The sequence below is a fragment of the Chroicocephalus ridibundus genome, chromosome 2, assembly GCF_963924245.1.
Source record: "Chroicocephalus ridibundus chromosome 2, bChrRid1.1, whole genome shotgun sequence".
Classification (NCBI taxonomy): domain Eukaryota; kingdom Metazoa; phylum Chordata; class Aves; order Charadriiformes; family Laridae; genus Chroicocephalus; species Chroicocephalus ridibundus.
The window spans coordinates 153,893,991-153,918,017 of NC_086285.1; the positions used below are offsets into that span (position 1 = coordinate 153,893,991).

At 39.2% G+C, this 24,027-nt stretch overlaps 1 protein-coding gene across 4 annotated transcripts; it reads left to right on the forward strand.

Moving 5' to 3' along the window:
- The first annotated feature begins 1,315 nt into the window (after positions 1-1,315).
- MED30 (mediator complex subunit 30) lies at positions 1,316-21,938 on the forward strand. Of its 4 annotated transcripts, none has more exons than XM_063327437.1 (5): positions 1,316-1,392; positions 2,014-2,219; positions 3,108-3,266; positions 6,351-6,461; positions 18,044-21,938. In XM_063327437.1, the coding sequence occupies exons 2-5, from the start codon at positions 2,046-2,048 to the stop codon at positions 18,137-18,139; spliced, it is 540 nt and encodes a 179-aa protein (XP_063183507.1). In that variant the 5' UTR covers positions 1,316-1,392; positions 2,014-2,045; the 3' UTR covers positions 18,140-21,938. The 4 variants fall into 4 exon arrangements, with proteins under 4 accessions (XP_063183507.1, XP_063183508.1, XP_063183509.1 ...); XM_063327438.1 differs by lacking the exon at positions 1,316-1,392 and adding an exon at positions 1,446-1,587; XM_063327439.1 differs by lacking the exons at positions 1,316-1,392; positions 18,044-21,938 and adding exons at positions 1,792-1,931; positions 16,225-18,032.
- The last annotated feature ends 2,089 nt before the right edge of the window (positions 21,939-24,027 follow it).

Sequence of the window (24,027 nt, forward strand, 5' to 3'; positions counted from 1 at the left end):
TTCTTCTACCCTTTTGAGAAACCACTTCTGTGTCTTTTATGCCAAGATCTTTCTTAAAATACTTTGTAATTATTTATATTGCACCTTGGCTAAAGCAGCATGCTGGAGAGAATTTACCCAGGCAGCAAAAAGCTTCAATTTAGGGAAGGGGGTGGTGTTTCCCCTCATTAATCTGTTTCTGAGGTAAAAAATGTTTTCTGCAGCAAAATGCCTCTCAGCAAGTTTGAACGGTTCTATCCCTTAATGTTGCTTGACTGCCGCCTTCTTTCTTTAACAAAGGCTGCGTATCATGCGTCAAACTTCTGGTTTATTTTTGCAGCACTACAAATGCAATGCATTTCATACTGAAGATCATTCATAACATCTGTTTTAATATAGCACAACTGCTGTAAGACTGTACTTCCTAACAACTCACAAGAAGCTGCCGGTACATAAATGCCCTCTTCTGCATTTTCAGGTACTGAAAAACTCAAAACGAGTCAAAAACTCTCAAAGAGAGTCCTAAGCATGACATCAACTGCAAAAAGAGAAACTTTGGTACTTACTGATTTTTGCATATAAAGAATTTTTTCATTATACAGACAGTAAGCACAAACTACTATATAGACGATTCCTATCTATCAGCCCTCACAGATGCTGCCTGGTTTCTTTTTGAGGGTGTTTCTTCGTCCTCACGCAGGAGGCCTTGTCTGTCTTTAAAACTGCACTAATTCAATTGTGTTAGTGTAGTACAAGCACACGAGTCAGACAGCAAAGTGCTTTATACCCGTGAAAAGTGGGTATAATATAAACATATATACAGTTTTATAAAAACACCTACTGCGATACAGGAAGGCATTTTATACTAGCAAAAATATATCTATGCAAAAAGTGGTAGCAGTACACCTCTAAGGCTACAAAATTAATACAGTTGTGCATGTGTATACCCACACACACACACCCCTACTTTGCAGAACAGATATTCACCGATTTATCACCATGGTCTGCCAAAAATGCCATCTCCAAACCCTCACCCTCATTACGGGGGTGGCATGACTTGTGCAGCCGTGCTAAGGTTTTGACCTAACTTATCTGCCTCAGGAAGCCCCACGCAGGGCTCGGGGCCGACACCCCTCGATGCTGACTCGCTCCTCCACCCTCACTCGATTCAGCAAGCAATGAACACGGGCCAGCTCCCGAGTACGGCCTGCGGCGGGCAGAGGGCTGCAGGCCGAGGCGGGTTTCCCCGGCACAACAGAAGCAGAAGACGGCTCCTCCCCGCCCCGGCCGGGCCCGTCCCCCCTCACTCCCCGTCCCGCCCTGGCGGCGGCCGTGACGTCACTTCCGCCTGGGCTCGCGCCGCCGAGTGCTTCCGCCTGCGCGTTTCCAGGGTAACGCGGCGCCCCGCTGTCGGTGAGTCCCGGCGGGTTCCGGCCACCGGCCGCCGCCCGCGGGGGTGCGGGTGTCTGTGGGGGCTCGCTGCCTCCCGTTACCAACGGGGCCTCCCCAGGGAGGGGCTGCGGGGCCCGGGGGCGGCCCCTTCTCGCCCCCTCGGGGGCTGCCCCGCTGCGGCCTGAGGGAGCCGAGAACATGTCGGAGCCCGTCCTGGTAACTCCGCCTGGCTCCTCGGGCGGCCGTACTAGCCGGGGAGGCACCGGTTGGCCTGCTCGTCTGGGAGAGGCCCGCAGCGGGGGCCCCGGGGAGAGAGAGGGGAGTCGGGCAGGTGCCGGCCCTGGAGGCCGGCGGGAGGGCTGCCTTGTGACAGGTCGTGTCAGGGGCCTCCTGGTGACCGCTCTGAGGGGGGTGTGCGAGGAGCATATCTGGTTCCACTGCCCAGCAAGGCTGTCGAGGTTAAGGCAGCGGTACCCAAACCGAAGGGCTCATCACTGAGACGCCTTTTAGCAGTTGCAGAGTTTTATCTGGGATAGGACCACATACGGGGAAATGCAACGGTATAGCCACCATACAGAAGTTTGTTTATTATGATAGACTCAAACAAGTACTTTATCATGCCGTCTTAACTTCTTTGTGCAGCTTGACTCAGTGGGACTGCTTAACGTCAAGAGATGTCGACCCCCCCTCTCGCTGGGGCAGGCATGCCGCCTGGTGCCTTCTCAGGGACACAAGCTCAGGCAGCTAGGGAGGTAAATACAGCTTCTCTCTGTCGAATTGGCCAAGAGACTGTGCAGGACATTGTATTTCGAACCATGGAAATCTTCCAGTTACTGAGGAACATGCAGGTGAGACGTAACTTTTTATTTTTATAGTCCTCAACTTCCCATGTTTTTACGACCAACTGACACTATATGTAGGCACCGGAAATAGCTTAGCACATTTAAATACATATCTTGATCAAACTGCTTGAAAAAGGAGGATTGATTGGAGAAGTGAATACTAATATTGATATATATTTGCTTATGTCTGTACATTAAGTGAAGATGGAGAAAATTCAGAAATGCTGAATTGTTATTGCCCCCACAATAAATATACTCTAAATACACTTAATATCTGTGTTTTCCTTTATGAATAGTGAAGTCTGTTTATATGTCGGTTATGTTTCTCTGGTTTTGTTAACATCTGCGGAGTAATTTTAGGGGAATTTTCATTGATCTTTTGCTGTAATATTTTCCACCTAGAACTTCTTGACATTTCTTTTTGTTATTAAAGTGGACGTAATCCTTATTTGTGGCTCTCCCATTCCCTCTGTATTTTCATGACTGGCAGTTTTCTTCTGCAATTATCTTAGGTATTGAAATATGTACTTAGAGTTTGCTAACTTTGAATTCACTTTGGTTGTGTCTCTGAATAGCGACCTGGGGTTGCAACACAGGGTCTCAAAGTGTTAGATAACAGTGTCGTGCTTAAGCATTTTGAAGAAATTCCCTGGAAAGAGTTACAGAGGAATTGACAATGATCAAAGCGTCAAGAATACATGAAGCTGTTTGACAGCAGTGATTTGGCACATCACATGAGCTGATAAAGCAAATAGGAATTTTGGTGATTTCTATGGGGATAGCGTGATCGTCTTATTTTAAAAGTACAAAAAACCCTTCTGATTTATTTTAGTTTATTTATTTTGTGTGGCAGAAACTTTAACATAATATTTTCAACATTTTTGGTTCTCTAAGTTACCGAATGGTGTTACTTATCATACTGGAACATATCAAGACAGATTGGGAAAGCTGCAGGAACATCTCCGTCAGCTATCAATACTCTTCAGAAAACTGAGACTAGTCTATGACAAATGCAATGAAAACTGTGCTGGACTCGATCCTGTTCCCATAGAAGTAAGTATATTTATTCATATATAAATTACAAATCAGAATAACCACTCCCTGCTTAGCATATCATCCATTGTCCTGAGTTGCAGGAGACTCATATCAAGTCTTAAATGAGACTGGAATTGTTCAGTGGGCTGAATTCTGTTTATTATTTGGAGCTGGTTGGGACGTGAAACTTTCACATTAACATAGAATCATTGAATCATAGAATCGTCTAGGTTGGAAGGGACCTTTAAAATCATCAAGTCTGACCATTAGCCTCACACTGCCAAAACCACCACTAAACCGTGTCCCTAAGCACCACATCTACCTGTCTTTTAAATACCTCCAGGGATGGCGATTCCACCACTTCCCTGGGCAGCCTGTTCCAACGTGTGGTACAGAAGTTACGTTTGGTAACGTAACTTCTTTCTGTGAAGAAATAACTTCCCAATTAAAAAAAAAGAAACTTTTTTCATGGTTTGTTGACTTGTGTGCAATAGCTCAATACTTGTGTCCCCTTTAAAAGTTTTTGATGTGTCTTGTTTTCACATATGGTCGGGATGAGGTTGGGTTGGTCGTCTTTTTCTTTTTCTTTTCACGTTTTTTCCTGTTACCAGGGTGACAAAGGATCTCCACAGAGAAAATCAGTAGTCCCTTTAAGCTTTTTAATGCAAGGTCTCACTGATAGCTTATGCACAGCAGAGTTTTCTATCAATGTTTGGAATTCTTTCTTCCTTTATCTGCTTAGTCTTTTCTGTTCTGAAGTTAATAGAATGCCTGCCTCCTCATGTTTTATTAGTTAGGGTGAATAAGTGCCACACCATTCCTCTTGGATCAGTTTTCTTAAATTCTTATTTCAGCTTTTCAGTAATAGTCTCAATCATATTATTTAATGACTGACATTCTAACCATACCTTTAAAGAATATCAACAAATCTATTTTTTTTTTAAAGAGTTAAGAGAAGTCAGGAGCTACTAATATTCCTTAGTCTATTGATATAAATGTGAGGGGTTTTTGTTAATGTGTACTACCAGTGTAGTAGGTATTCTTAACAACTTTCTGTTAACTAACATAGCAAGGCATGAGATTATTGTGAAGCAGACCTGGCTACAAAGTTGTCTAACTGATTAAATTTTCTGCTTCATTTGTGTGTTAGGTGTAGTACTCTGCTTTTATTTTTTTTTTTTTTCTACTAGCATTTCTGAAAGGTGGGAGGTTTTCAAAGGAAATGTTCTGCTTTGAGTGGTACAGTATTTTTCCATCAGACAGGAGTTTTTTTCCAAGAGTATTTAGCAGCCACACTACTACTTCTTCATGGTATGCAAATGTAATAAGTTGTTAACCTTTACTACATTTTCATGGCAGAGTTAGTGTGGTAGTTTTTGTCCGTTTTGATAAGCTTAATAAGAATGGCCTATAAAAATTTTTGTATAGAAGGAAATTAATTTTTCAGCAGGTTAAGTCCAAGTAAGCTTTCTATCAGAACGCTGGAGGATGCTGCTGAATGCTTTGTGTCGGGAATAGTGTGGCCAGCAGAACTAGGGAAGTGATCATCCCCGTACTCGGCACTGGTGAGGCCGCATGTCAAATACAGTGTCCAGTTTTGGGCCACTCACTACAAGAAAGGCATTGAGGTGCTGGAGCGGGTCCAGAGAAGGGCAGCGAAGCTGGTGAGGGGTCTGGAGAACAAGTCTTATGAGGAGTGGCTGAGGGAGCTGGGGTCGTTTAGCCTGAAGGAAAGGAGTCTGAGAGGACACCTTATTGCTCTCTACAACTGCCTGAAAGGAGGTTTTAGCCAGGTTGGGGTATGTCTCTTCTCCCAAGTAACAAGTGACAGGACAAGAGGAAAAGGCCTCAACTTGCGCCAGAGGAGGTTTAGGATGGATATTGGGAAAAGTTTCTTCACCCAAACGGTTGTCAAGCATTGGAACAGGCTGCCCAGGGAAGTGGTTGAGGCACCATCTCTGGAGGTATTTAAAAGACAGGTAGACGTGGCACTTAGGGACGTGGTTTAGTGGTGGACTTGACAGTGCTAGGTTAACAGTTGGACTCAATGATCTTAAAGGTCTTTTCCAGCATAAATGATTCTATGATAACATTACAACCCAACCTAAGTAACAAGTTAGCATGCACGCGATGAGCAGCTTGCTCCCAGACTTTTAAACTATTGTCTTCTTGCTCATTTGCATCAATTACTGGTCTTTCATTTGTCTGTAATATGTATGTGAACAAGGATGTAATTTTGCTATCAACTTTAGCTTTTCTCAGTTCAGGACAGAAAAATCAACAATAAACTGTAGACTTTGTGGATATATGTTATATGGATATATGGATATAAAATGTTACAGCTTATAATTATTTCTGAATAAGATGTTAGTATCTTGGGAGTGTTCTGACACAGAAGCATGTGTTTTGTATCTATCTAGCATATTTACTGATTCTTTTTAATACATTTTTTTTAGAAAGGGAACACGCATTAATATTAACTTAGAAATTCTTTATCAAAGATTTTTGGCTTTGTAGAAACTTACAAAAAAGATAGTACACTATATGCCCGAGGAGATCACAGTGGGAAATTCTTACGGAAAAACTCCTATTAGGTATCTGTGGCCTTGGTCTTAAGAATTGACAAATAGAGGCCCGGTAAAATAGCAAGTCATAATTAACCAAGTAGCTATGTAAAACCAGTCATAATTATGTTTAGTATATCACTGAAATACTTTATAATAATGATAACTTCATATTTGTAGTATTTCATAGTGTGGAATAGTAAATTTTAAAATCACAGTCTACAGAGTTCAAGAGTACAAGGATTACCTGTGATAAACATCCTAAAAGGCAAAGACTGGGTTCTGCCTATAGTTGTGAAGTTGCTTAGGGGTAGGCACGGTAATATGTGGGATTGTGTCTTTTTGAAGCACATAATTTTCCTGAAGAACTGACTGAGATCATTGCAAGGCCTTTGAGTTTAAGGTGATGAAGAAGGCCTGTCTCCACTTCCTCTTAGGAGGTTTGAACCTTTGAATAGAATGGTATGTATCTCCTGTTTTCAGTTTCTTTTTTTCTTCTTTTTTTCCTTTTTTTAGCTAATGTTTCTTGTCTTCACAGCAACTTATTCCATATGTTGAAGAAGATGGCTCCAAGCACGATGATCGTGGTGCTGCAAGTCAGCTTCGTTTTGCTAGTGAAGAGAGAAGGGAAATCATGGAAGTGAATAAGGTAATAAAGTTGAAATTAACTTCTGTAAAACTGTCACTTTGTCATTAAAAAAATTTGAATTTCTAGGTTGCTATACTAAATGGAGCATGTGTGATGACTACCATCAAACTTGGTAATAAATACTTCTTGCATGTAACTATTTCAGAATTACCTTTTAGGAAGCATTTTTTTTTAGCTGTACTGCTGGCTGCAGAGTTTAGGTTTCCTGACAATTTTAACTTGTGCCTCTTTTTAAACTGATACATATTCTTCTGAATACAGTGTATTATTTTTATGCTTAACCCTCTAGATATCGGCAGTACAGATTGAATTAAAGTGCCTGTTGAACTTTCAAAACTTACCTTAGGCATTAAAAAAATGGGTATTGAACATCAGATGTGTAAATATTATCACAATGATGTGAGCTGGTAAAGGATTTTCAGGGCTACTTTCTGTATTTTGACAGTTTGAAGAAGAACATTCCTTTTGTTAAATGTAGCATTTATTGAATCTTGACACATTCAGAAAAAAATGTACTGTGTATGATAAAGATGCTGTTAAATTTTCAGTTTGAGTGGCAGTATGCAATTGAGTACAATTACTAAAGATGGATTCAAACCTAAAAATAAATATGCTGTAGTAAGTACTAATATAATCTTGAGACTAAAAATACATAGCTTTACCAAACAACAATTTTGAACATTGTTTCTTCAATCTGTAGAATACAAAGGTAGAATTAATTAAATATTCCTATAGCTGTAATATCTGTAAATGCTTGGTAAAAAGGAGGCATAATCTACAAAAATAACTGAGCAAAGGAAATAAATGAGTAAAATATTTTTTTATGGAGAGAATAATTTCTGGATTTTCAGCTCTTAATTTTTTTTTTTATTTGTCTTCAACAATCAGAGATGTACCGAATTTTTCATAACCCATTTATTTAGAAAAATGCATGCATATTGTATAGGAGAAAATGAGGACTATGTGAATTTAGAGAAAAGCAGTTGTGAGCTTTCCTGTTGTATTCTTTCTGTTCAGTGCTGATGTAGCAGGGTTTTATATATTATATTGTATGTAATGTTGTGCTGTGAATTTATGCACATTTATTTGCAATCTTTAAGTGTTAATAAGCTTAACTGTCCATATTTGCTGTGGTTTTGATAGTTTTATGACATGTTTTTGCCCTTGTTATTGTACTTCTATGCTAATATGTTTTTAAACCTCCTTGGTGTGATCTTGTGAAAAGAATTTCATAAATGTTTATGATGAGTTCTAAACCTTAAAAAGGTTGATGGTGTTTCAGGACCGTCGATAGCAAATTGGTAATTAGGAATGTACACAGACATTCACTTAAATCTGGTCTGAAATCCTTTAAATGCCCAGACCTAGTTTCCAGATTTCCCACAGTAAGTCTTCAGAAGATAATTGAACTTTCTCTAGTATTTTTGTGGACAAATATTTACTAACTGCTGCAAAAGAAGTTTAATCTTGTTGGTTTTGAAATAACTGAATTTTTTCTGTTGTCTCTCTTCAGCTGTATAAGCACATCCACTACCGCTTTCAAAGTTCAAATTTTAATACATTACAGCATAGGAAATGCTTTGTGTTTTTATGACTAGAACTAAAGAAATTCTTATTTTTGTGAAGAAAAATGACTAGAATCAGGTTAATTGGTCTAATTTCTGACACTGGCTGCTGGGCTCAGATAGCCCTGTCTGATTCTTAGTTGGCACTCCTGACAGCTTTTCAGTCCACTGTAGTATGTAACATTCACCTCCCAGCTCAATTTTGCTTAATTTATTTTAGCAAAATTTCAGTAATACAAAATGTTGATGAACAGGGAAACCAATGTGACAGATGAAGCAGCTCTTTATATTCTTGACCCACTATCCTTTCTCCCTTCAGCTGGTTGTCCTCCTCTCACCTACTCCTTTTTGATGGGATAGGCAGTATCTTTTCAGTCTTGCATATTACTGGTACCAAAAAAAGCATTATTGCAATAATCCAATACTTTGACATTATTGAGATGTTTGAATCTGTAGACCTTTCATGGGTCTTTTAATTTTGGCCTTCTTGCTGTGTTATCCCAGCCAGTCTGATCTCTTCAGTGGCTCTGGATGAACGTGAAAGATGCTAACTGCCCTGCATTGCAGAGCACAACCCAAACTAGTAGATCATATGAACCTTGTGGATCATATATTCTCACACAAAAACATCCCTCTTTCCAGGAACCACTGACTTGAAACATAACAGCTCTGCTTTGCTACAGCAGTTGTCTGGGAAGGGGACATCCTCAGTGGAGGAGGTGGGGAGCATCATGTACTTCCTATACGCACCTTCTCACTCTTGGGGCAGAAGAACCTTGTAGCAGAGTTCCAAAATACTGCAGTAGCTTTTCATGTTGGTTTACTGTATAGTGACATCTTTTGGTGTTATTTATTTATTTATTTTGCTGTATTAGACTCACCTTTTAGGTCAGAAAGGTTAATGCCCCCACCTTGGCTAAGAAGTACTTGTCCATTAATTTAAAATATAGGTCACTCTACAAGGTAATGAATTTCTGTCCTAGCAATCCAGTAATACTTAGCAACTGTAGATTTAAATAAAATCTATTAAGCTTAAAAACAAAAGGGATTTTTGCCAGCAGTTACTAAGAAGAGCGCACCATTATTATGAAAAAAACAAAGAAAAAAACTAATTTATTGAGCACTGACTACCTCTACCTTTTGTACTAAACGATTCTCCTGCAATTCCCAAAGAAGTCACTTATTCCGTTTATCTGTATTTGCTTTCTGGGTTTGTAAATTGTTGAGGTGGTTGACTCTTTTCTGGAATAAATAATTTACTGTTCCAGAATCAGTTTAGCATTTGCATTGGTCTACCAATACGAGTCTTGATACGTCTTTCATTAAAATAATTGCTATTTGCAACAATTGGAAGCTGTTACCAAGATTGTCTCACTTGTCTTCATATTGAGTCTGTAATGTTCCAGCTACAGGTTTCTTACCTTCTAAGTATAGCATCATCTGTAATGCTTTCAAGATGTCAGGCTCACCTTGGGTCCATGATCTTGTAGTACATTTGACAGGCTTACAACAGAAAAATCAAATCACAGACTGAGAACACTTTAATCTCTGTTGCTGCCTTATCAGCAGTTTTCTTTTCTTTTTGTTTTCAGAAATGGAGCAAATGCAGCTTTGGGTTTTTGGATGCTGCAGGTCTGGCTTCAAATGCTGCGCTTAGGAAAACCATTGCATAATTAGTAATCTCAATATATTTGGATGAAAATGAAATGATGTGAAATAGCATTAGGATTTGGGTGACCTTTAGAAAATATTCATGTTTGATACTCTTAATTAATCTTTGCTAACTGGTTAACCGTGATCTTGCTAAGAGAGGAAAAGACAATCTACGTGACAGGCTTTTAAGTAAGCTGTTACGGGTTTAGCTCTGGGCTTTTTTGATAACAAAACCCTTGTACACAGCAGCTGATGTTGTTTAGGAGGTAGTCCTTAAAATGACAACAATTTGCAATTAGTCTTTCTCTTTGGAGGACTTTGCCTGAAAAATTCTTTTGACTGTGCTGAAAACTTGCATTACTTTTAAGCTGCCTTTCACACTATTTGCATGTATTTTTAATTTATTTTGTATTTCTAGTCCTTTTTCACCCCAAATATGAATGTGCACCAAGGAGCACTTTAACAAGTGAGGAAGAATTGTTTATTGGGACACTTTCTCAGCAGATGAATCTGCACTGGGTGCAGTTCCATCCTGTTTGGGGTACCCAAACTGTCTCTCTGCAATGGTAGAATCATTGAGGAATTTAGGCTCGGAGGGAGGTCTGGTGATTATCTGATTCAGTCCCCAGCTCAAAGCAGGGCCAACTATCAAAGTTAGATTCAGCTGCCCAGGCTCATATACAGTAGTGTTTTGAATATCTGTAAGGATGGAAATTCTGCCTTTTCTGGGTCCTTCTTAAGTGTTTGTCAACTTTCATACGGTGAAAGTTTTCCTAATGCTACATTGGAATTGTCTTTGTTGTAACTTGTGTCCACTGCCCCTCATCCTTTTGCTGTGTACATTCAAGAAGAGTCCAGCTTTGTCTTTTCTGGGATCCTCATCAGGTAGCTAAAGACAGCATCGTGATCCTGCTTCAGCCTTCTCCGCTTGAGACTGAACAAATCTAGCTCTAATCATGTTCTCTAGTATTTTAGTGTTTTGTATTGAGCCCAAAATTGGACAATTGTTCTCCAGAGACAAATAGAGGAGAATAACAATTTCACTTGACCTGATAGGTAAACTCTTGCTAATATAGTGCACTGTGTTGTTAGTCTTCATTGTTACAAAAAGATCGACTGCTGACTCATGTTCAACTTGTCAGAAAGTTTCAAAAAGGACCTCAAGTCCTTTTCTGCAGATCTGCTTTCTATTCAGTTAGCCCTCTGCCTGTGCTGTTGTATGAGTTTATTCTGTTTTCAGATGTAGGATGTTGCTTTAGTTGAAGTTCCTGAGATAGGCGTTGGCCTGCCTTTCCCACCTGTTGAGGTCCCTCTGCATTGGATATCCTACCACTGAGTATATTGACTATTTCCCCCAGTTTGGTATTGTCCACAAATTTGATACTTCGATATGGTGATTAGGTCATTAAGTGTGGATAAGTCATTAATGAGGATATTAAGAATATTAAGAATATTGACCTTAGTATCAATCCTGAGAAACATCAAGAGTGACCGGCTGCCACTTGGTCGGAATACTGCTGATCATAACATTTAGAATCCAATAGTCTAGCCAGTTTTTCATCAACCCTATAATTCACCTGTCCAAATCGCAGCTCTCCAAATTGGCTACAGGATCCTATGAGAGACTGTCAAAAACCTGACTAATATGAAAGTAAAGAAAATCCCCTGTTCTCCCCTTGGCCACACAGCCAGTCATTTCTGAATAGAAGGCTATCATATCCCCTCGCTACAGGAGGGACATTGAGGTGTTGGAGCGTGTCCAGAGAAGGGCTACAAAGCTGGTGAGGGGCCTGGAGGACAAACCTTATGAGGAACGACTGAGGGAGCTGGGGTTGTTTAGCCTGGAGAAGAGGAGGCTGAGGGGAGACCTTATCACCCTCTACAACTACCTGAAAGGAGGTTGTAGAGAGATGGGGGCTGACCTCTTCTCCCTGGTGACAAGTGATAGGACGAGGGGAAACGGGTTCAAGTTACGTCAGGGGAGGTTTAGATTGGATATTAGGAGACATTTTTACACTGAAAGGGTTATTAAACATTGGAATAGGCTGCCCAGGGAGGTGGTGGATTCACCATCTCTGGAGGTGTTTAAAAAAAGGGTAGATGGGGCACTTAGGGACATGGTTTAGAAGTGGCTCTTGTCAGGGTAGGCTAAAGGTTGGACTCGATGATCTTAAAGGTCCCTTCCAACCTCAACAATTCTATGATTCTATGATTCTATGTTGGTCAGGCCCAATGCATCTTTGGTAAATCCAAGGTGACTGTTCCCAATCACCTTATCATTCATGTGTCTGGACGTGATTTCCAGAAGGCTTTGCTGCATAGTCTTTCTGGGGTCCAGGCTTATGCTGACCAGCCTGCAGTTTCTGTTGTTTTCTGGATCCCCCTCCTTGCCTTTCTTGAAGATGAGTTGAGATGTTTTCCTTTTTCATCAGGAGCTTCTCCCCATCTCCAAGAGAAAATTATGTAGAGTGGTCTTGTCATCAGCTAGCTCTCTCAGCACTCGCATGCATTTTATTCCGTATAATGAATTATTTCCTTTTCAGTTTCATACAAAATGTTTCATGCAAAATTTTTGATGTAGCTTCCTATATCAAAACAATATAATGGTTACAAAGTTAAGAAGAGTTAGGAAATGCCAAGCTTAAAGCTGTCCCAATTGCCCCTTTTGTCCTCGTATAAATGCATATTATACAACCTTTATTATATTATCACGTTTGGTTCCTCTTCTTCCACCCAGTGCTGCCCTCCCCTCTTTCTTTTCTGGAAGAGTCCTTGAGCTATTCTGCTTTTGCTGCAGACTAGGCACTATTTAGATCGAATAAGTATTGTGATAAATAAGATTATAAAAATCCTGGTTTATGTATTTTGTAACTTGCATGAGGGTATTGAATAAGCAGGGAATTTGGGAATGAGAAGAAAGGATTTAATGCGAGTAGTGAGTAAGTAACTGAAGGCTGCTCTTGAGAACTGGATTTTTATCCTTCTCTCTGTCACAAAATGTTAATTCTTCCCCTTCCAGTTGGTGATAGCTGCCCTTTGAGTGTGTGGGAAGCTGTTAAAATACAAAGTTTAGTGATGGACTTGAATCTTAGATGTCTCTGGACAAAGTTAGTAGGCACTCCAGTTTTATCTACAGTGTTTCTGTGATTTAGTTTACCATCTATATCTGAGAATCATACATCTGTGATTTTCACATTAAGAACAGGGATGTAACACTGAAGAATGTGGTGGAGAAGCACCTTGGGGAATGGATAATTCCATTACAAGCTAAATAAGACCTCAGACTTCATCACTGAATGATAAATAATTGGTATGAAGCAAACATCCCACGAGGATGATCAGAGGGCTGGAGCACCTCTCCTGTGAGGACAGGCTGAGAGAGTTGGGGTTGTTCAGTCTGGAGAAAAGAAGGCTCCGAGGAGACCTTATAGTGGCCTGCCAGTATCTTAAGGGGGCCTACAAGAAAGCTGGTGAGGGACTTTTTAGGATGTCGGGTAATGGTAGGACTAGAGGGAATGGATTAAAACTAGAGATGGGACGATTCAGACTGGACGTTAGGAAGAAGTTCTTCACCATGAGGGTGGTGAGACACTGGAGCAGGTTGCCCAGGGAAGTTGTGGAAGCCCCATCCCTGGAAGTTTTTAAGGCCCGGCTGGATGGGGCTCTGAGCAACCTGATTTAGTGGGAGATGTCCTTGTCCACGGCAGGGGGGTTGGAACTAGATGATCTTTAAGGTCCCTTTTAACCCTAACAATTCTATGATTCTGTGATCTTCATGAACACACTTACCCCTCTTTGAACAACAGAGCAGTGGATACACGCAATTGCTGTCTGGTTCAGTATGTGAAAAGTCTTGCCCATGCAGTGGAACACAGGCTGTCGCTGGTGCCTCTGGTTGTTTCAGGAGCAAGAGTCGTGCATGCAGAAGGAGCAGTTTTCCTTTCACCTGTCAGGTGAGGAGGGAGGCAGAAAACCCAGTCTCTCATTTCCAGTAAGAATACAAGTGTTATGCCTGTGAATGGCATCAGGAAAACCTTTAATTATTGAACAATGAGTGTGTTAATGTTTAATTGCACAGCAGTTAGTGTATTAGTGGTCAATACTTTTTATCCATTTGAAAAAAATATTATAAATAGATGGGTATGTGAATTTATTGTGATGGGAAGTGGGCCTTGATATCAATCGAATAGCCATAAGTTAGGACATCACCTGGCAGCTTTAAGAGAGTTTGAGCAAATGTTGAGGCATTTTTTTCTATCTTTTTTTTTTTTTTTCATGCTGTGTGCATATAACATTGTAAATCTTTTGACTGTAAAAGTGAAGGGAGGTGTGGAAAGAGAAGGTTTTTGCACCTTCTTACTTCAAAGATTTCATTATGAAGGACTAATTTAAAAAAAGAACAGTATAAATTGTCAGGGCAGGCTGTACTTTTTCTTGCCTGTCACAAACATTGTGATTCTGTAGAAGTTTCTTGGATTTGATTTACATGGAAATGCAGAGGCCATTGTCACTTTCATAAGACTTTGAGCAATCACCTCCTATGGCAATGTAATGGTCAGAAGGAGTAACATGCTCATGAAAAAGAAGATGAGGCAAGTTCTCTCTGTAGTAAAGTCGTAATCAACAAAGTAAACATAATTGTTTTAATTCTGCTGAGATTTATGCAAGTAAAGGCACAACTTTAATTAATATTTAATGTTTTATTAAGCTTACATGTACTTGGCCTGTGCTGTTGCAGGTCTTGAACAGAGCAGGTAAAAACTATAGCTGGCGCAGCATTCAGGAGAATGGTCTTTTATATAAGATTTTTCAAGATGGAAACACCTCTTTTTTCTTTTTTCTTAAGCAGAAGTGCTGTACAACATAGGCAAGTACTTTTGATGTTTTTACAGGCATCAGTTGAAATATAATCCTACTCTTCCACAATGTTTACCCTATCATCTTTGCCTGAAGAAGGGACTTTTAACAAATGGATTGAGTGCAGAACAATGACTCATAGTGATGTTTAGGTTTTCAAATGTGAAAGATAGATGAGCTTAAGATGAGGAGAGAGACAGGAACAGTGCGCAAAGGAAAGTTCTGGTACATCTCTGATAGAAGGTTGTGCATTAGTCTAGACAACACTGATTTCAAATGAAATCAAAGTGAATCACAAATGAATTTAAGCCAAAAATTTCTTTCTGACAAAGTTGAAATTACTGTGTCCTACTGAACCCAAATCTGTATGAAACACATCAAGTTCTTTATGGCATGTTCCTTGAAAGACAGCTATTTTCTAGATGTATGTTATGATTCTCCCAAGTTATTTCACTGATGTGTGTTTTGTGCTTCTGTATGTGTTTTCATAAATGTCCTACCTGACCTAAGCCTACTAAGGTCTCGTTGGTTACTGGAAGGTGCAGTCCTTGCCAACTCAATCACGCTGGCCATAGGACTTGCAGTGTCAGTCAAAATGGATAGTTAATCACATTGAAAATTAGTATCACCAAAGAAGACCCCTTAGGATTAGTTTTTGGTCAGATCACTTTTCTGACAGAGAGGGACTAGCAGAAACGTGCCTGTCAGATATAAGGTGAATTTAGATGTCTTAAAGTCATTATAAGCTATTTCATATAAGATAATTTTCCTGTGCTATCTTAAAGCAGATAAAGTCAGAAGCTGTAGCATATATGTAGGATGAAGTACCTTTTCTTGTTTCATACAACTGTTCATCCTGAGAAGCAGTCCAGAGTTCAACTAAGTCATTTCAGTAGAAGGAGGAAAGAGTGGGAGACATCTTGCAAGCAATCTGTTCACATGAAAATTTGTCATTGCTGCAGAAGCTCCTTACAGAACTTGCCCTTTTCCCAAGAAGGCCATTTCACCTATCTTTCCAAGGTTATACCGGAGTTGAGATGTTCTTACTGGCTCAGCAAAGTCTTAAGCAGAGGTCAGCACTGCCAGTGGTGCAGAACATACTAATTATGTAGTACTTTGTGGTGTGGACCACTGCCTGTCAAAGATCGGTAACAAAGATCACTATATGCATTTCAATTAGGAGACCATGCTCTCTGAAGTGGTTTTTTTCCCTTCTCTTTGTTCTTTTTTTCAACCCAGCAGTCCAGAGATGGTGTTTCATCTTAGATGTTTTTTCTGTCTCTGGAAGAAGTAGAATAGAAGAGCTAAGAAAATAGCTCTTCACTGAAAACAAGGATCTAAAATTATCTTCAGATAAATAAAGTAACAATTCTATACTTCTTGTCTTTACAGACGCTTTGAAAAGAAATGAAATCCAATTTGAAGGTTCTCTTGTCTAGCATCAAGCAAAGATCAAGCAATTTACAGTTTCATAACACTTGCACAAGAAATGAAAACAGTCTTACAGAATGAGTCTTTTGGGTATAACTTATGTAAAGTTCATGTAAGCGTATCTACTTAACAGTATTTAACAATACAGTTAGATGTGGATGGAGAGAGAACACAACCTGCATATCAGAGGTTAATGGTTCTTCCTGTCTGTGACTTGAATACCATCCCTGACTATTTGGCCTTTGTTTCTGTTGAAGGCTTTGAAAAATTGTGAAGTGGCATGCTCTCAGTATCAGTGAGCGACAGCTTACATTAAGGTAGTAGTTCTGATGTAAGATTCATTGATTTCTCTGAGATTGAGTGTTGAGGATGGCAAACAAAAATATGTTTAGAAATGCCACAGGTATGAACATGCTTATGTATCTCATCCCCCTTGTGCTTTTTTTAAGCATCAAGATCTTACATTGTGAGCTTTTGTAGGGAGACGCTTGGCAATTCTGTCATTTGGATGCTCTGATAACTACATGCTTCTCAGTTTTGTTTTTTTTTCTTGTCTTTAGGAGATGGATCTCTGCTGTATATCGTGAAGTCTTAGATTAGCAAATGGAAAAGAAAGAAGCATTAGATAAATGCACATAGTTACCTTTAAAATACTTTCTAATCTGTAAACTGCTTGATTAGAAAATCCAAATTAATGCACATGAATTGTCCTACATCTGTTTTTACATGCTTCTCAGGAGTCTGAAACTGAGCGTTGTATCTGCTTGCAGGGAACGTCTCCACCAAAGTCTGTGTTCAGGAATATTTCCCTTACTCAAAGTACTATGTTCCCCATGTAGTCTAAGCCTAATTACCATATTACTTCAGACCATTTTTACAGGTCTGAAGTGCTGAAGTAAATAGACTTCCTTTTTTTTTTTTTTTTTTTTTTCTGGACTTCTTTCCCAGCTGACCAGGTGGGCAACTTAAAAATGTTGGTATGTTGTCTGCATCAAAATTCAGGAGACTGAATTTCAGGATATTGCTTCTTTTGTCGCTTCTTTTTACCACTATTCCAGTTACTTTTGTCATATTACTGAGTTATCCTTTTAATATATGGACATTTATGTAGTGCAAATAACAAAGTTATGTCAAACCTGAAACATTTGGATAGTTTGTCCTCTTTTGATGGTAGCAAGTCTTTCCTGTGCTTTCACTTTACTTGGCACTCTAGATTTCCCTAATGAATAAGTAGTTTGATCTTTAATCTTATCCAATTGGAATGAAATGAAGTACATGGGCTGTTAACAATGCACAGTAACTTAGTTCTTGGCAGCTTTGATTTGAGCAGGAAAGTTAATAAATCAGACAATGAATATGTGTCTTGTTGTGAAACGTGAAATGTTAGGGAGATTGTGCAGTGTCGTAATGCACTGATCTTTCTTCTGTAAAGACATAATTTTCAAGTTCTGGTTACGCACCCAAATAAAAGCAAGTTTGCTGCTGTTCTGTTCCTTCAAATGTTTCTGCAGTTCACAAAAACAAATACACAATTTTAAAGTATTCAGTATGCTTGGGAAGAAAAACCAGGACCCCTTAGCACATCAGGGTTCACCTACATAGACAGAAGGGTTGAAAAAGCTTGTTTGGCTTTACCTGTACCTTGTGCTTTGTTCAAACTTTTACTGTTAATCCCTCATTTTTCTGTGCACCCAAGTTATACAACATATGTTCACATCAATTTACCTGTTCCTTGAACTCTTTTAGTCCAAATTGCCAATTTTTTCTTCCTACATAAACTGCCATCTTTTAGACTTTGGAAAGACTGGTCCACTCCCCATAAACCTCCAATTTTTGATGGGATCAAGTGTTTTGATAAAAAGATTGCTGTGAAAAGAAACAGTGTTCCCCCTCTAGCGATGGTTCTTAACTTCTGAGGCTTTCTTGTATTTTTAGAGTATTATCCCAGTTCTACTGCTCACAGACAACTAAGAAAAAAAACCGTGTAGCATTTCATAACACTGTAACTTTTGTTGAATTTCTGACTGTGCTATTTGAATTGATCACAAAAAAACTTCTAATAAACTCTTCCCACAGAAACTGAAACAGAAGAATCAGCAGCTGAAGCAGATCATGGATCAGTTACGGAATCTCATTTGGGACATAAATGCCATGTTGGCAATGCGGAACTGAACAAGGAAAATCAAACTTTGTAATTGGAAAAGATACGCATTTGTTTTGATATACTTAATTTCTTTCTAAAAGTAACACGTCGTCCGACAACCTTATTACAGTAATGTTTGAAAAGTCTTCAAGATTAAAACATTGGGTTTTTGTAATAACTTAAATAGTGTTGGCTTTGTTTTTATAAAAGATTCATCCTACATGTTTTACCTGAGTGATTCACTTAGGCTGGATATAATATAGCCTAAGTACCTTAGAGTAACAATTTGGATTGCTATGCAAATTGGGGTTTTTATAAATGAAGTGTTTCTGGGGTTTTTTTATAATGCAATTAACACTGTTTTAAAAACATGTGTTTGCATGCCATTCTGCAGTGCAAATCACCTCTACAGACAGGAAGAGTTGCATTACAGAAAAGTCACTCTAGTGAGCTATAGGACAAAAATAAGTGATCAGATATTACAGTGCAATATGTTTCCCCATTGTGGGAACATACACCATGGGCTACTATGCCATATATGTTCATCTTATTCCATATCCTATCACTGGATCTGTGTTATATGAGATAATCAGAGCAAAATTCAAAAGCTACATAAAATTACCCCTATATCCTTATGGATATAATTAAGTCTTTTTAAGCAAAGACTACATACATGTATCTTCAACATTAACTTCTTCTGAAGCTACATGTTATGATTTCTTGAGTACTGCTCTCGCTGTTGTATGGTGTAGCATTCCTGTAGCATTATGTATGCTTGGAATACACTGGGTTTATTTACCAGACTGCACTGAATAACGCCTCATTAATCTTTTCCTATGACTGCCAGTCCTAGAAAACTTCGGAGTATATGAGCAGTTCATTGTTTTGAATTAATGGTCAACCGTCATCTTTCTTTGTTCTGCCTCTGGTATTCCTCACAATTTTCATTAGCCCTGAAAATATTCTTAATAATTTTTGTTATCCACAGATGCCGCCAGTGGACTATGTGTCTCTCTTTCTAGATGAAAGAATATGTAAAATAATGCTATTTCAGTACAAATCCATAGGGCACTACTGTAAATATTTATCAAGTTGAAAACTGACCATCCTCGTGATTTGCTTCTTGTGTATTACTTTTAACTCTTGTTCCATGCCCAGTCAAATTCCATAATAGTTTTGTGTGAAGGATTTGCTCAGAACCTTCTGAAGAGTCCAGTTAAATGGTATCCTTTTAAAAGATATCCCCTTTACAATATGGGCGTTTGATACCGAATTATCATTGTCTTGAGATGGATGGTTTTAAAAATGCTATACTCATTTGTTGTTCTATCAGTCTCTTTTTATTTCATTTTTTAATAATTTCTACCAGTTTGTCTACTCCTTGAGGTAAAGATCACTGGCTTGTAATAGATCTGGTCACACCTGGTCGACGATACATGACTTTCCCCTGAAATTATGTACAATATGGTTACCTTTTATTTCTTCTTTTGAAGGCTTCATATCGAACAGATGAATGGATGCCCAGTCTTATAACTGCAAATAAGCAGAGTTAGAAAATGTTCATTTTGATTAGTTTACCCAGCGTTGAAGTGATATGTAACTATCACAATACCTAGACGTGAGTCAATGTCGAAACACCTTAGAAATAAGGTCACTTTTTTTTCTCCCATATTACAAACGGAAGAGTGGATAACTCACTCAGTGGCGAAGCTGGCGGAAGAACTGTTAGTTTCTCTTTTAAATTGACCACTATGGCAGACTTGTTGGTCAGGACTAATGCTTGATCTCTGCAGCTGTGAGAGACATGACTATTTTGTATTATAAGTAAAGACAAAACAAATCAAAATTTTGAAGAAAGCTTTTGAAAAGGAGATGAAGACGGCAAGTAGAGATTTTATTTTGTTGTTTGTTTAAGATGCAGGCACATTTTTGTATTTGCACGGTGTAGTGGCAGCTTTCTGTTTAGTATTTTGTTCTTTTTTTGGAACAGTTATGGAAAATTGAGATTAATCTAGACATTACTGTCTTCATACTATCTATATATTCTTACTAAATGTCTTTAAAGTTTGTTGACTTTTTTATTGCGTATAAACTGTGCAGAAGTAACATAAAAAGTGAATAAGAGTGCAAATATCGCAAGTAGATGTCTGGCCAATACAATATTCAGCGTAGTCTGTGCAGCTGCTAGTCGTAGCCAAGGTTTATACTACAATTTTTCATCTGGGAGAGAGGAGAAAACACTTCAAACCACTACCAGAATAGATAGCGCAGTAGCTAAATTGCAAAGTGCAGGAATGGACAGAATTGTAAATTATCACAGTAAATACTGTCAAAACAGGAACTTTGCAAGGCGTTGGACCAAAACCATCCACTTTGACTTACACAGATGAAAGTAAAGGTAGTGAACGTAATTCATACACTACCACATCCATGAATAAGTACAGGATTTGGCCAAGAAGATGACAGTTTTAAGAAAAGTGGTGATTCCTCAGCTGTGAAACACTTTTAAAGGAATTACTGGGCATCAATGTGCTGAAATTTAGTATTTTAGTTAATGCTAACTGAACTTTAACTGCTGGTTAATGAAATGGCAGCCAATGCAGTATTTACAAATACCAGCAAAGCAATACCAATGCAGATATTTCAATGGGCTTTTTTTTTATATATCATTGACTATTTCTGTATTTCTGATTAGGCAGAAGCTGGATAAGCATACAGACAGAGTTTCAGGAGCAGATACGAGAACCTAGGATGGTTCCATTTTTGGAATGTAAAAGTCTTTGAGGGGGTTGGGGTTCTTCGGGCTCTATTTTGCCCAGAGAGGACTTGAGGCAGTGGAGCTAGGTTGCTGAATATGTTGTAGCATGGTTGTGGGAGCACCTCAAGTTAACACATACTGTCAAAATGAAACCATTAATCCCGAACCTTTGTAGACAATATAACAGATATTGAATGTTCGGTTCAGTGTTACAACACAGAAGATGACTGCTGGGCAGTATGCAAAGGTCCAAGGTTTTTCTTACATAAAAAGACAACCATGTGGAGTATATTTATGTCATGTTCAGGAATGATGCAAGTAGTTTACCTTTCCTCTTGCCTTCCATAGAGGCAGCCAGGCCAAATCCAGAGTGCTGTAATAAACCATGACCGTTTTTGTTGTCCTGTAGAAAAAATACCTGCACTGATTATAGTATTTCTTACTGATGGAGAAATTGGAACTTGTGCACAAGTGCTACTTAAATTAATCACTGTAAAGAATGGATTTAAGTGGAGTAGGGCAAGGATTCTGCTCTCATACGATCCAAGATTTCATTGGTGTGCAAGGTGGCTGTGCAAGGCGAAAGACTACAGCTGAAGGATGACTGACAACTGCTGTGGAAAACAGTAATCTCTGGATGTAGGCTTGAAGATCTAAAGTTAAGAAAAAACATCAAAAAACCGATGCAATGACACCCAAGGACACTGTGAGTCAACAGAGGTTTACAGTGGATGGATTAGTTTAATTACTTCATGCTAACAAAGGAAATGGGGAATTATAAAGGAATTTACAAATACATCAGTGCAGAAAAAAAATATTTGGAGGAGAAAGCAAGTAGTTTGCTCACTCTCCTTGTTTAATAGTAATGAAGACTGATATGGTAGAGTATCAGGGCTTTAAAATAGAAGGGCTTTCACTGAGTTGGAAGGTTACTCTATTTTTATATATAAAAATAACAAGCTGATATGTATTGCAGGATATTAATGAAAGTGATGAAAAATATGTACCAATGCCAGTTTTTATTTAAGAAAATGTAATGGATAACTGGATTGTAAGAGGTAAATAAATGCAATGTACTGAAACTTGTTAAATCTTGCTAAATCTAAACTTTTGTCTTGTTAGATTTAACAGTCCTGTGTAAATTTTAAGGATTTTTCATACTCACTTTGCATAAGGGACACATTCTGGCATCTGTTACAACACTACACAACAAATAACACTACTAAAAGCCGGGAATAGTGTTTGTGAATGTAGTCGGAAGCAGAATACATGTTTCACAGCACTTCTCACTGGACTAGGTCCAGTAAAGACCGTGGGCATATTTGAGGCAAATAAGCAGGGACACGTTTCCTTGTGTGCACTTAACCTGGGGGGCACCTCAGCTCGTATGCCTTCACGTTCAACTTGCAAGCCACCTAATTGCGTGGAGTTCTGCTTCTGTGCATGTTCCCAGCAGCTGATGGTATCTGATAATCACTGCTGAGGCTGTATGAAGTCCATGATTTTTCTGCCCAAATCCTGTAGGAAGCCGGACATAGCCCCTCATGCTCTCTCGCTTTCCCTTCTCAGCTGACTGCCTCTACTGCAAAGCTATAGAGTAATGGTCTGGAATAGAATTGAAAATGAGTGGCTGAAAGGAATGAATTACATACATCTGTCATAAAATCCTTTCCTAGGATTCCCGTGTGCTTTCTCATGAAATCTTGCTTGAAAAATAAATTCAGATTTGCCTAAATAGGAAGAAAGACATGTGATTTTAAAGTTGTCTGAGTAGCAATGGATAGCAGTACAGTTGTTTTTATAGCCACGTAGAGGTTTTAGTGGTATTTACAGTTCTGGAGAGGGGCTAAAAGGGTCATGAATACAGTCCATTACTGAAATACATTGTTGAAGTAGGAAGACTTTCAAACAATAAGTGGAAAATGTGAAAAAATATAGCAGCAACAATCAAAACTTAGGTCAGCACCAACTGGCCATAAAATAGAGGCAAGGAAAGAGGATTTGGGAAAACACATTTTAAACCTGAGTTAACAAGGTAATTGGGCTGCAGTGAGAGAAAAAAAGCCACTGCACTTTTGGGGTGCACGACCAAATATTGCATAGTAGGGAGTGTAAGAGCTCTTGCTCTGAGACCAGTAATTCTGATACAGTAATTCTGCATGAATTTTGGGGTCAGCATGTTACTAACACAGTGAAAGAGAAGAATACTGATGTGCTACCGTATGAATAATCATTAGAATAACTCGTGAAAGCAAAGACGAGGCTCAAATGTAGAAATTCTTGGGTAGGTGCAAAGAGGAGTGATTTGGAGTGGTTGTAGTACAGAACAGTGAAATAAAGTAAGCAAGAACTCATTTCACCAAACGCCAATGAGGAGGGGTGCGTAGTCGAAACCTCTTAATGCTAAGATGTGAAACATTAATTTCCCTAGGATTTTAGAAGATGTCTCTTGGGTTACTTCGAAATTTTCAAACACAGCACAACAGCAGAAAAAAGACTAGACAAATGCATCGGGAAAAGGCAAAAAAATCCTGTCTTGCATTGGTAAAGCAAGAGGTGGACTAAACTGACATTACTGGTTTTTCCACCTTTAGATTTTACAGTTGTAAAGTATCTGTTTATCGCACAACGTATATCGTGTGTCAGATGATGAGCTCCTGAGAGCACCTGGACTAGATGCCACCTGCAAGTATTAAACAGGCTTTCACGGCTTCTTTGTGATGATCTTTTGCTGCTGAAATTCCCCTTCAGGTTAACATGCTTTCGGGGAATTTCTATTAGAGGAATCGGAGCAGAAAAGGAAATGAAGCAGTACCTCGTTTCTCCCTCCCCACCCCGCTTCCCCAGCCTCCCCCCGCTTGGTTTTGGTTCATTTCCTAGTGAAGAGCTGCCCTGTGATGTTGCTGCGAAGCTGCAGTAGTAGCTGCTACCTGATTACAGTCTGTTGCTTCAGTAGGACTTAGGAAGCCGTTTACTAATGGGAAACGTGATGCTATTTATCCACCCTTCCTCAGCTGATGCTAAAACCAACTGCAGTGCTTGCAGGCCTCGCAGCGCGAGCTGGTGTCGCAGTCTGCGCCGAGGGAGCGCGGTTGGTCCAGCACAGACAGAGGGGTGAGCCACGTGTGTAAAACGTGTCACCGTATTTTGCCTCAGATG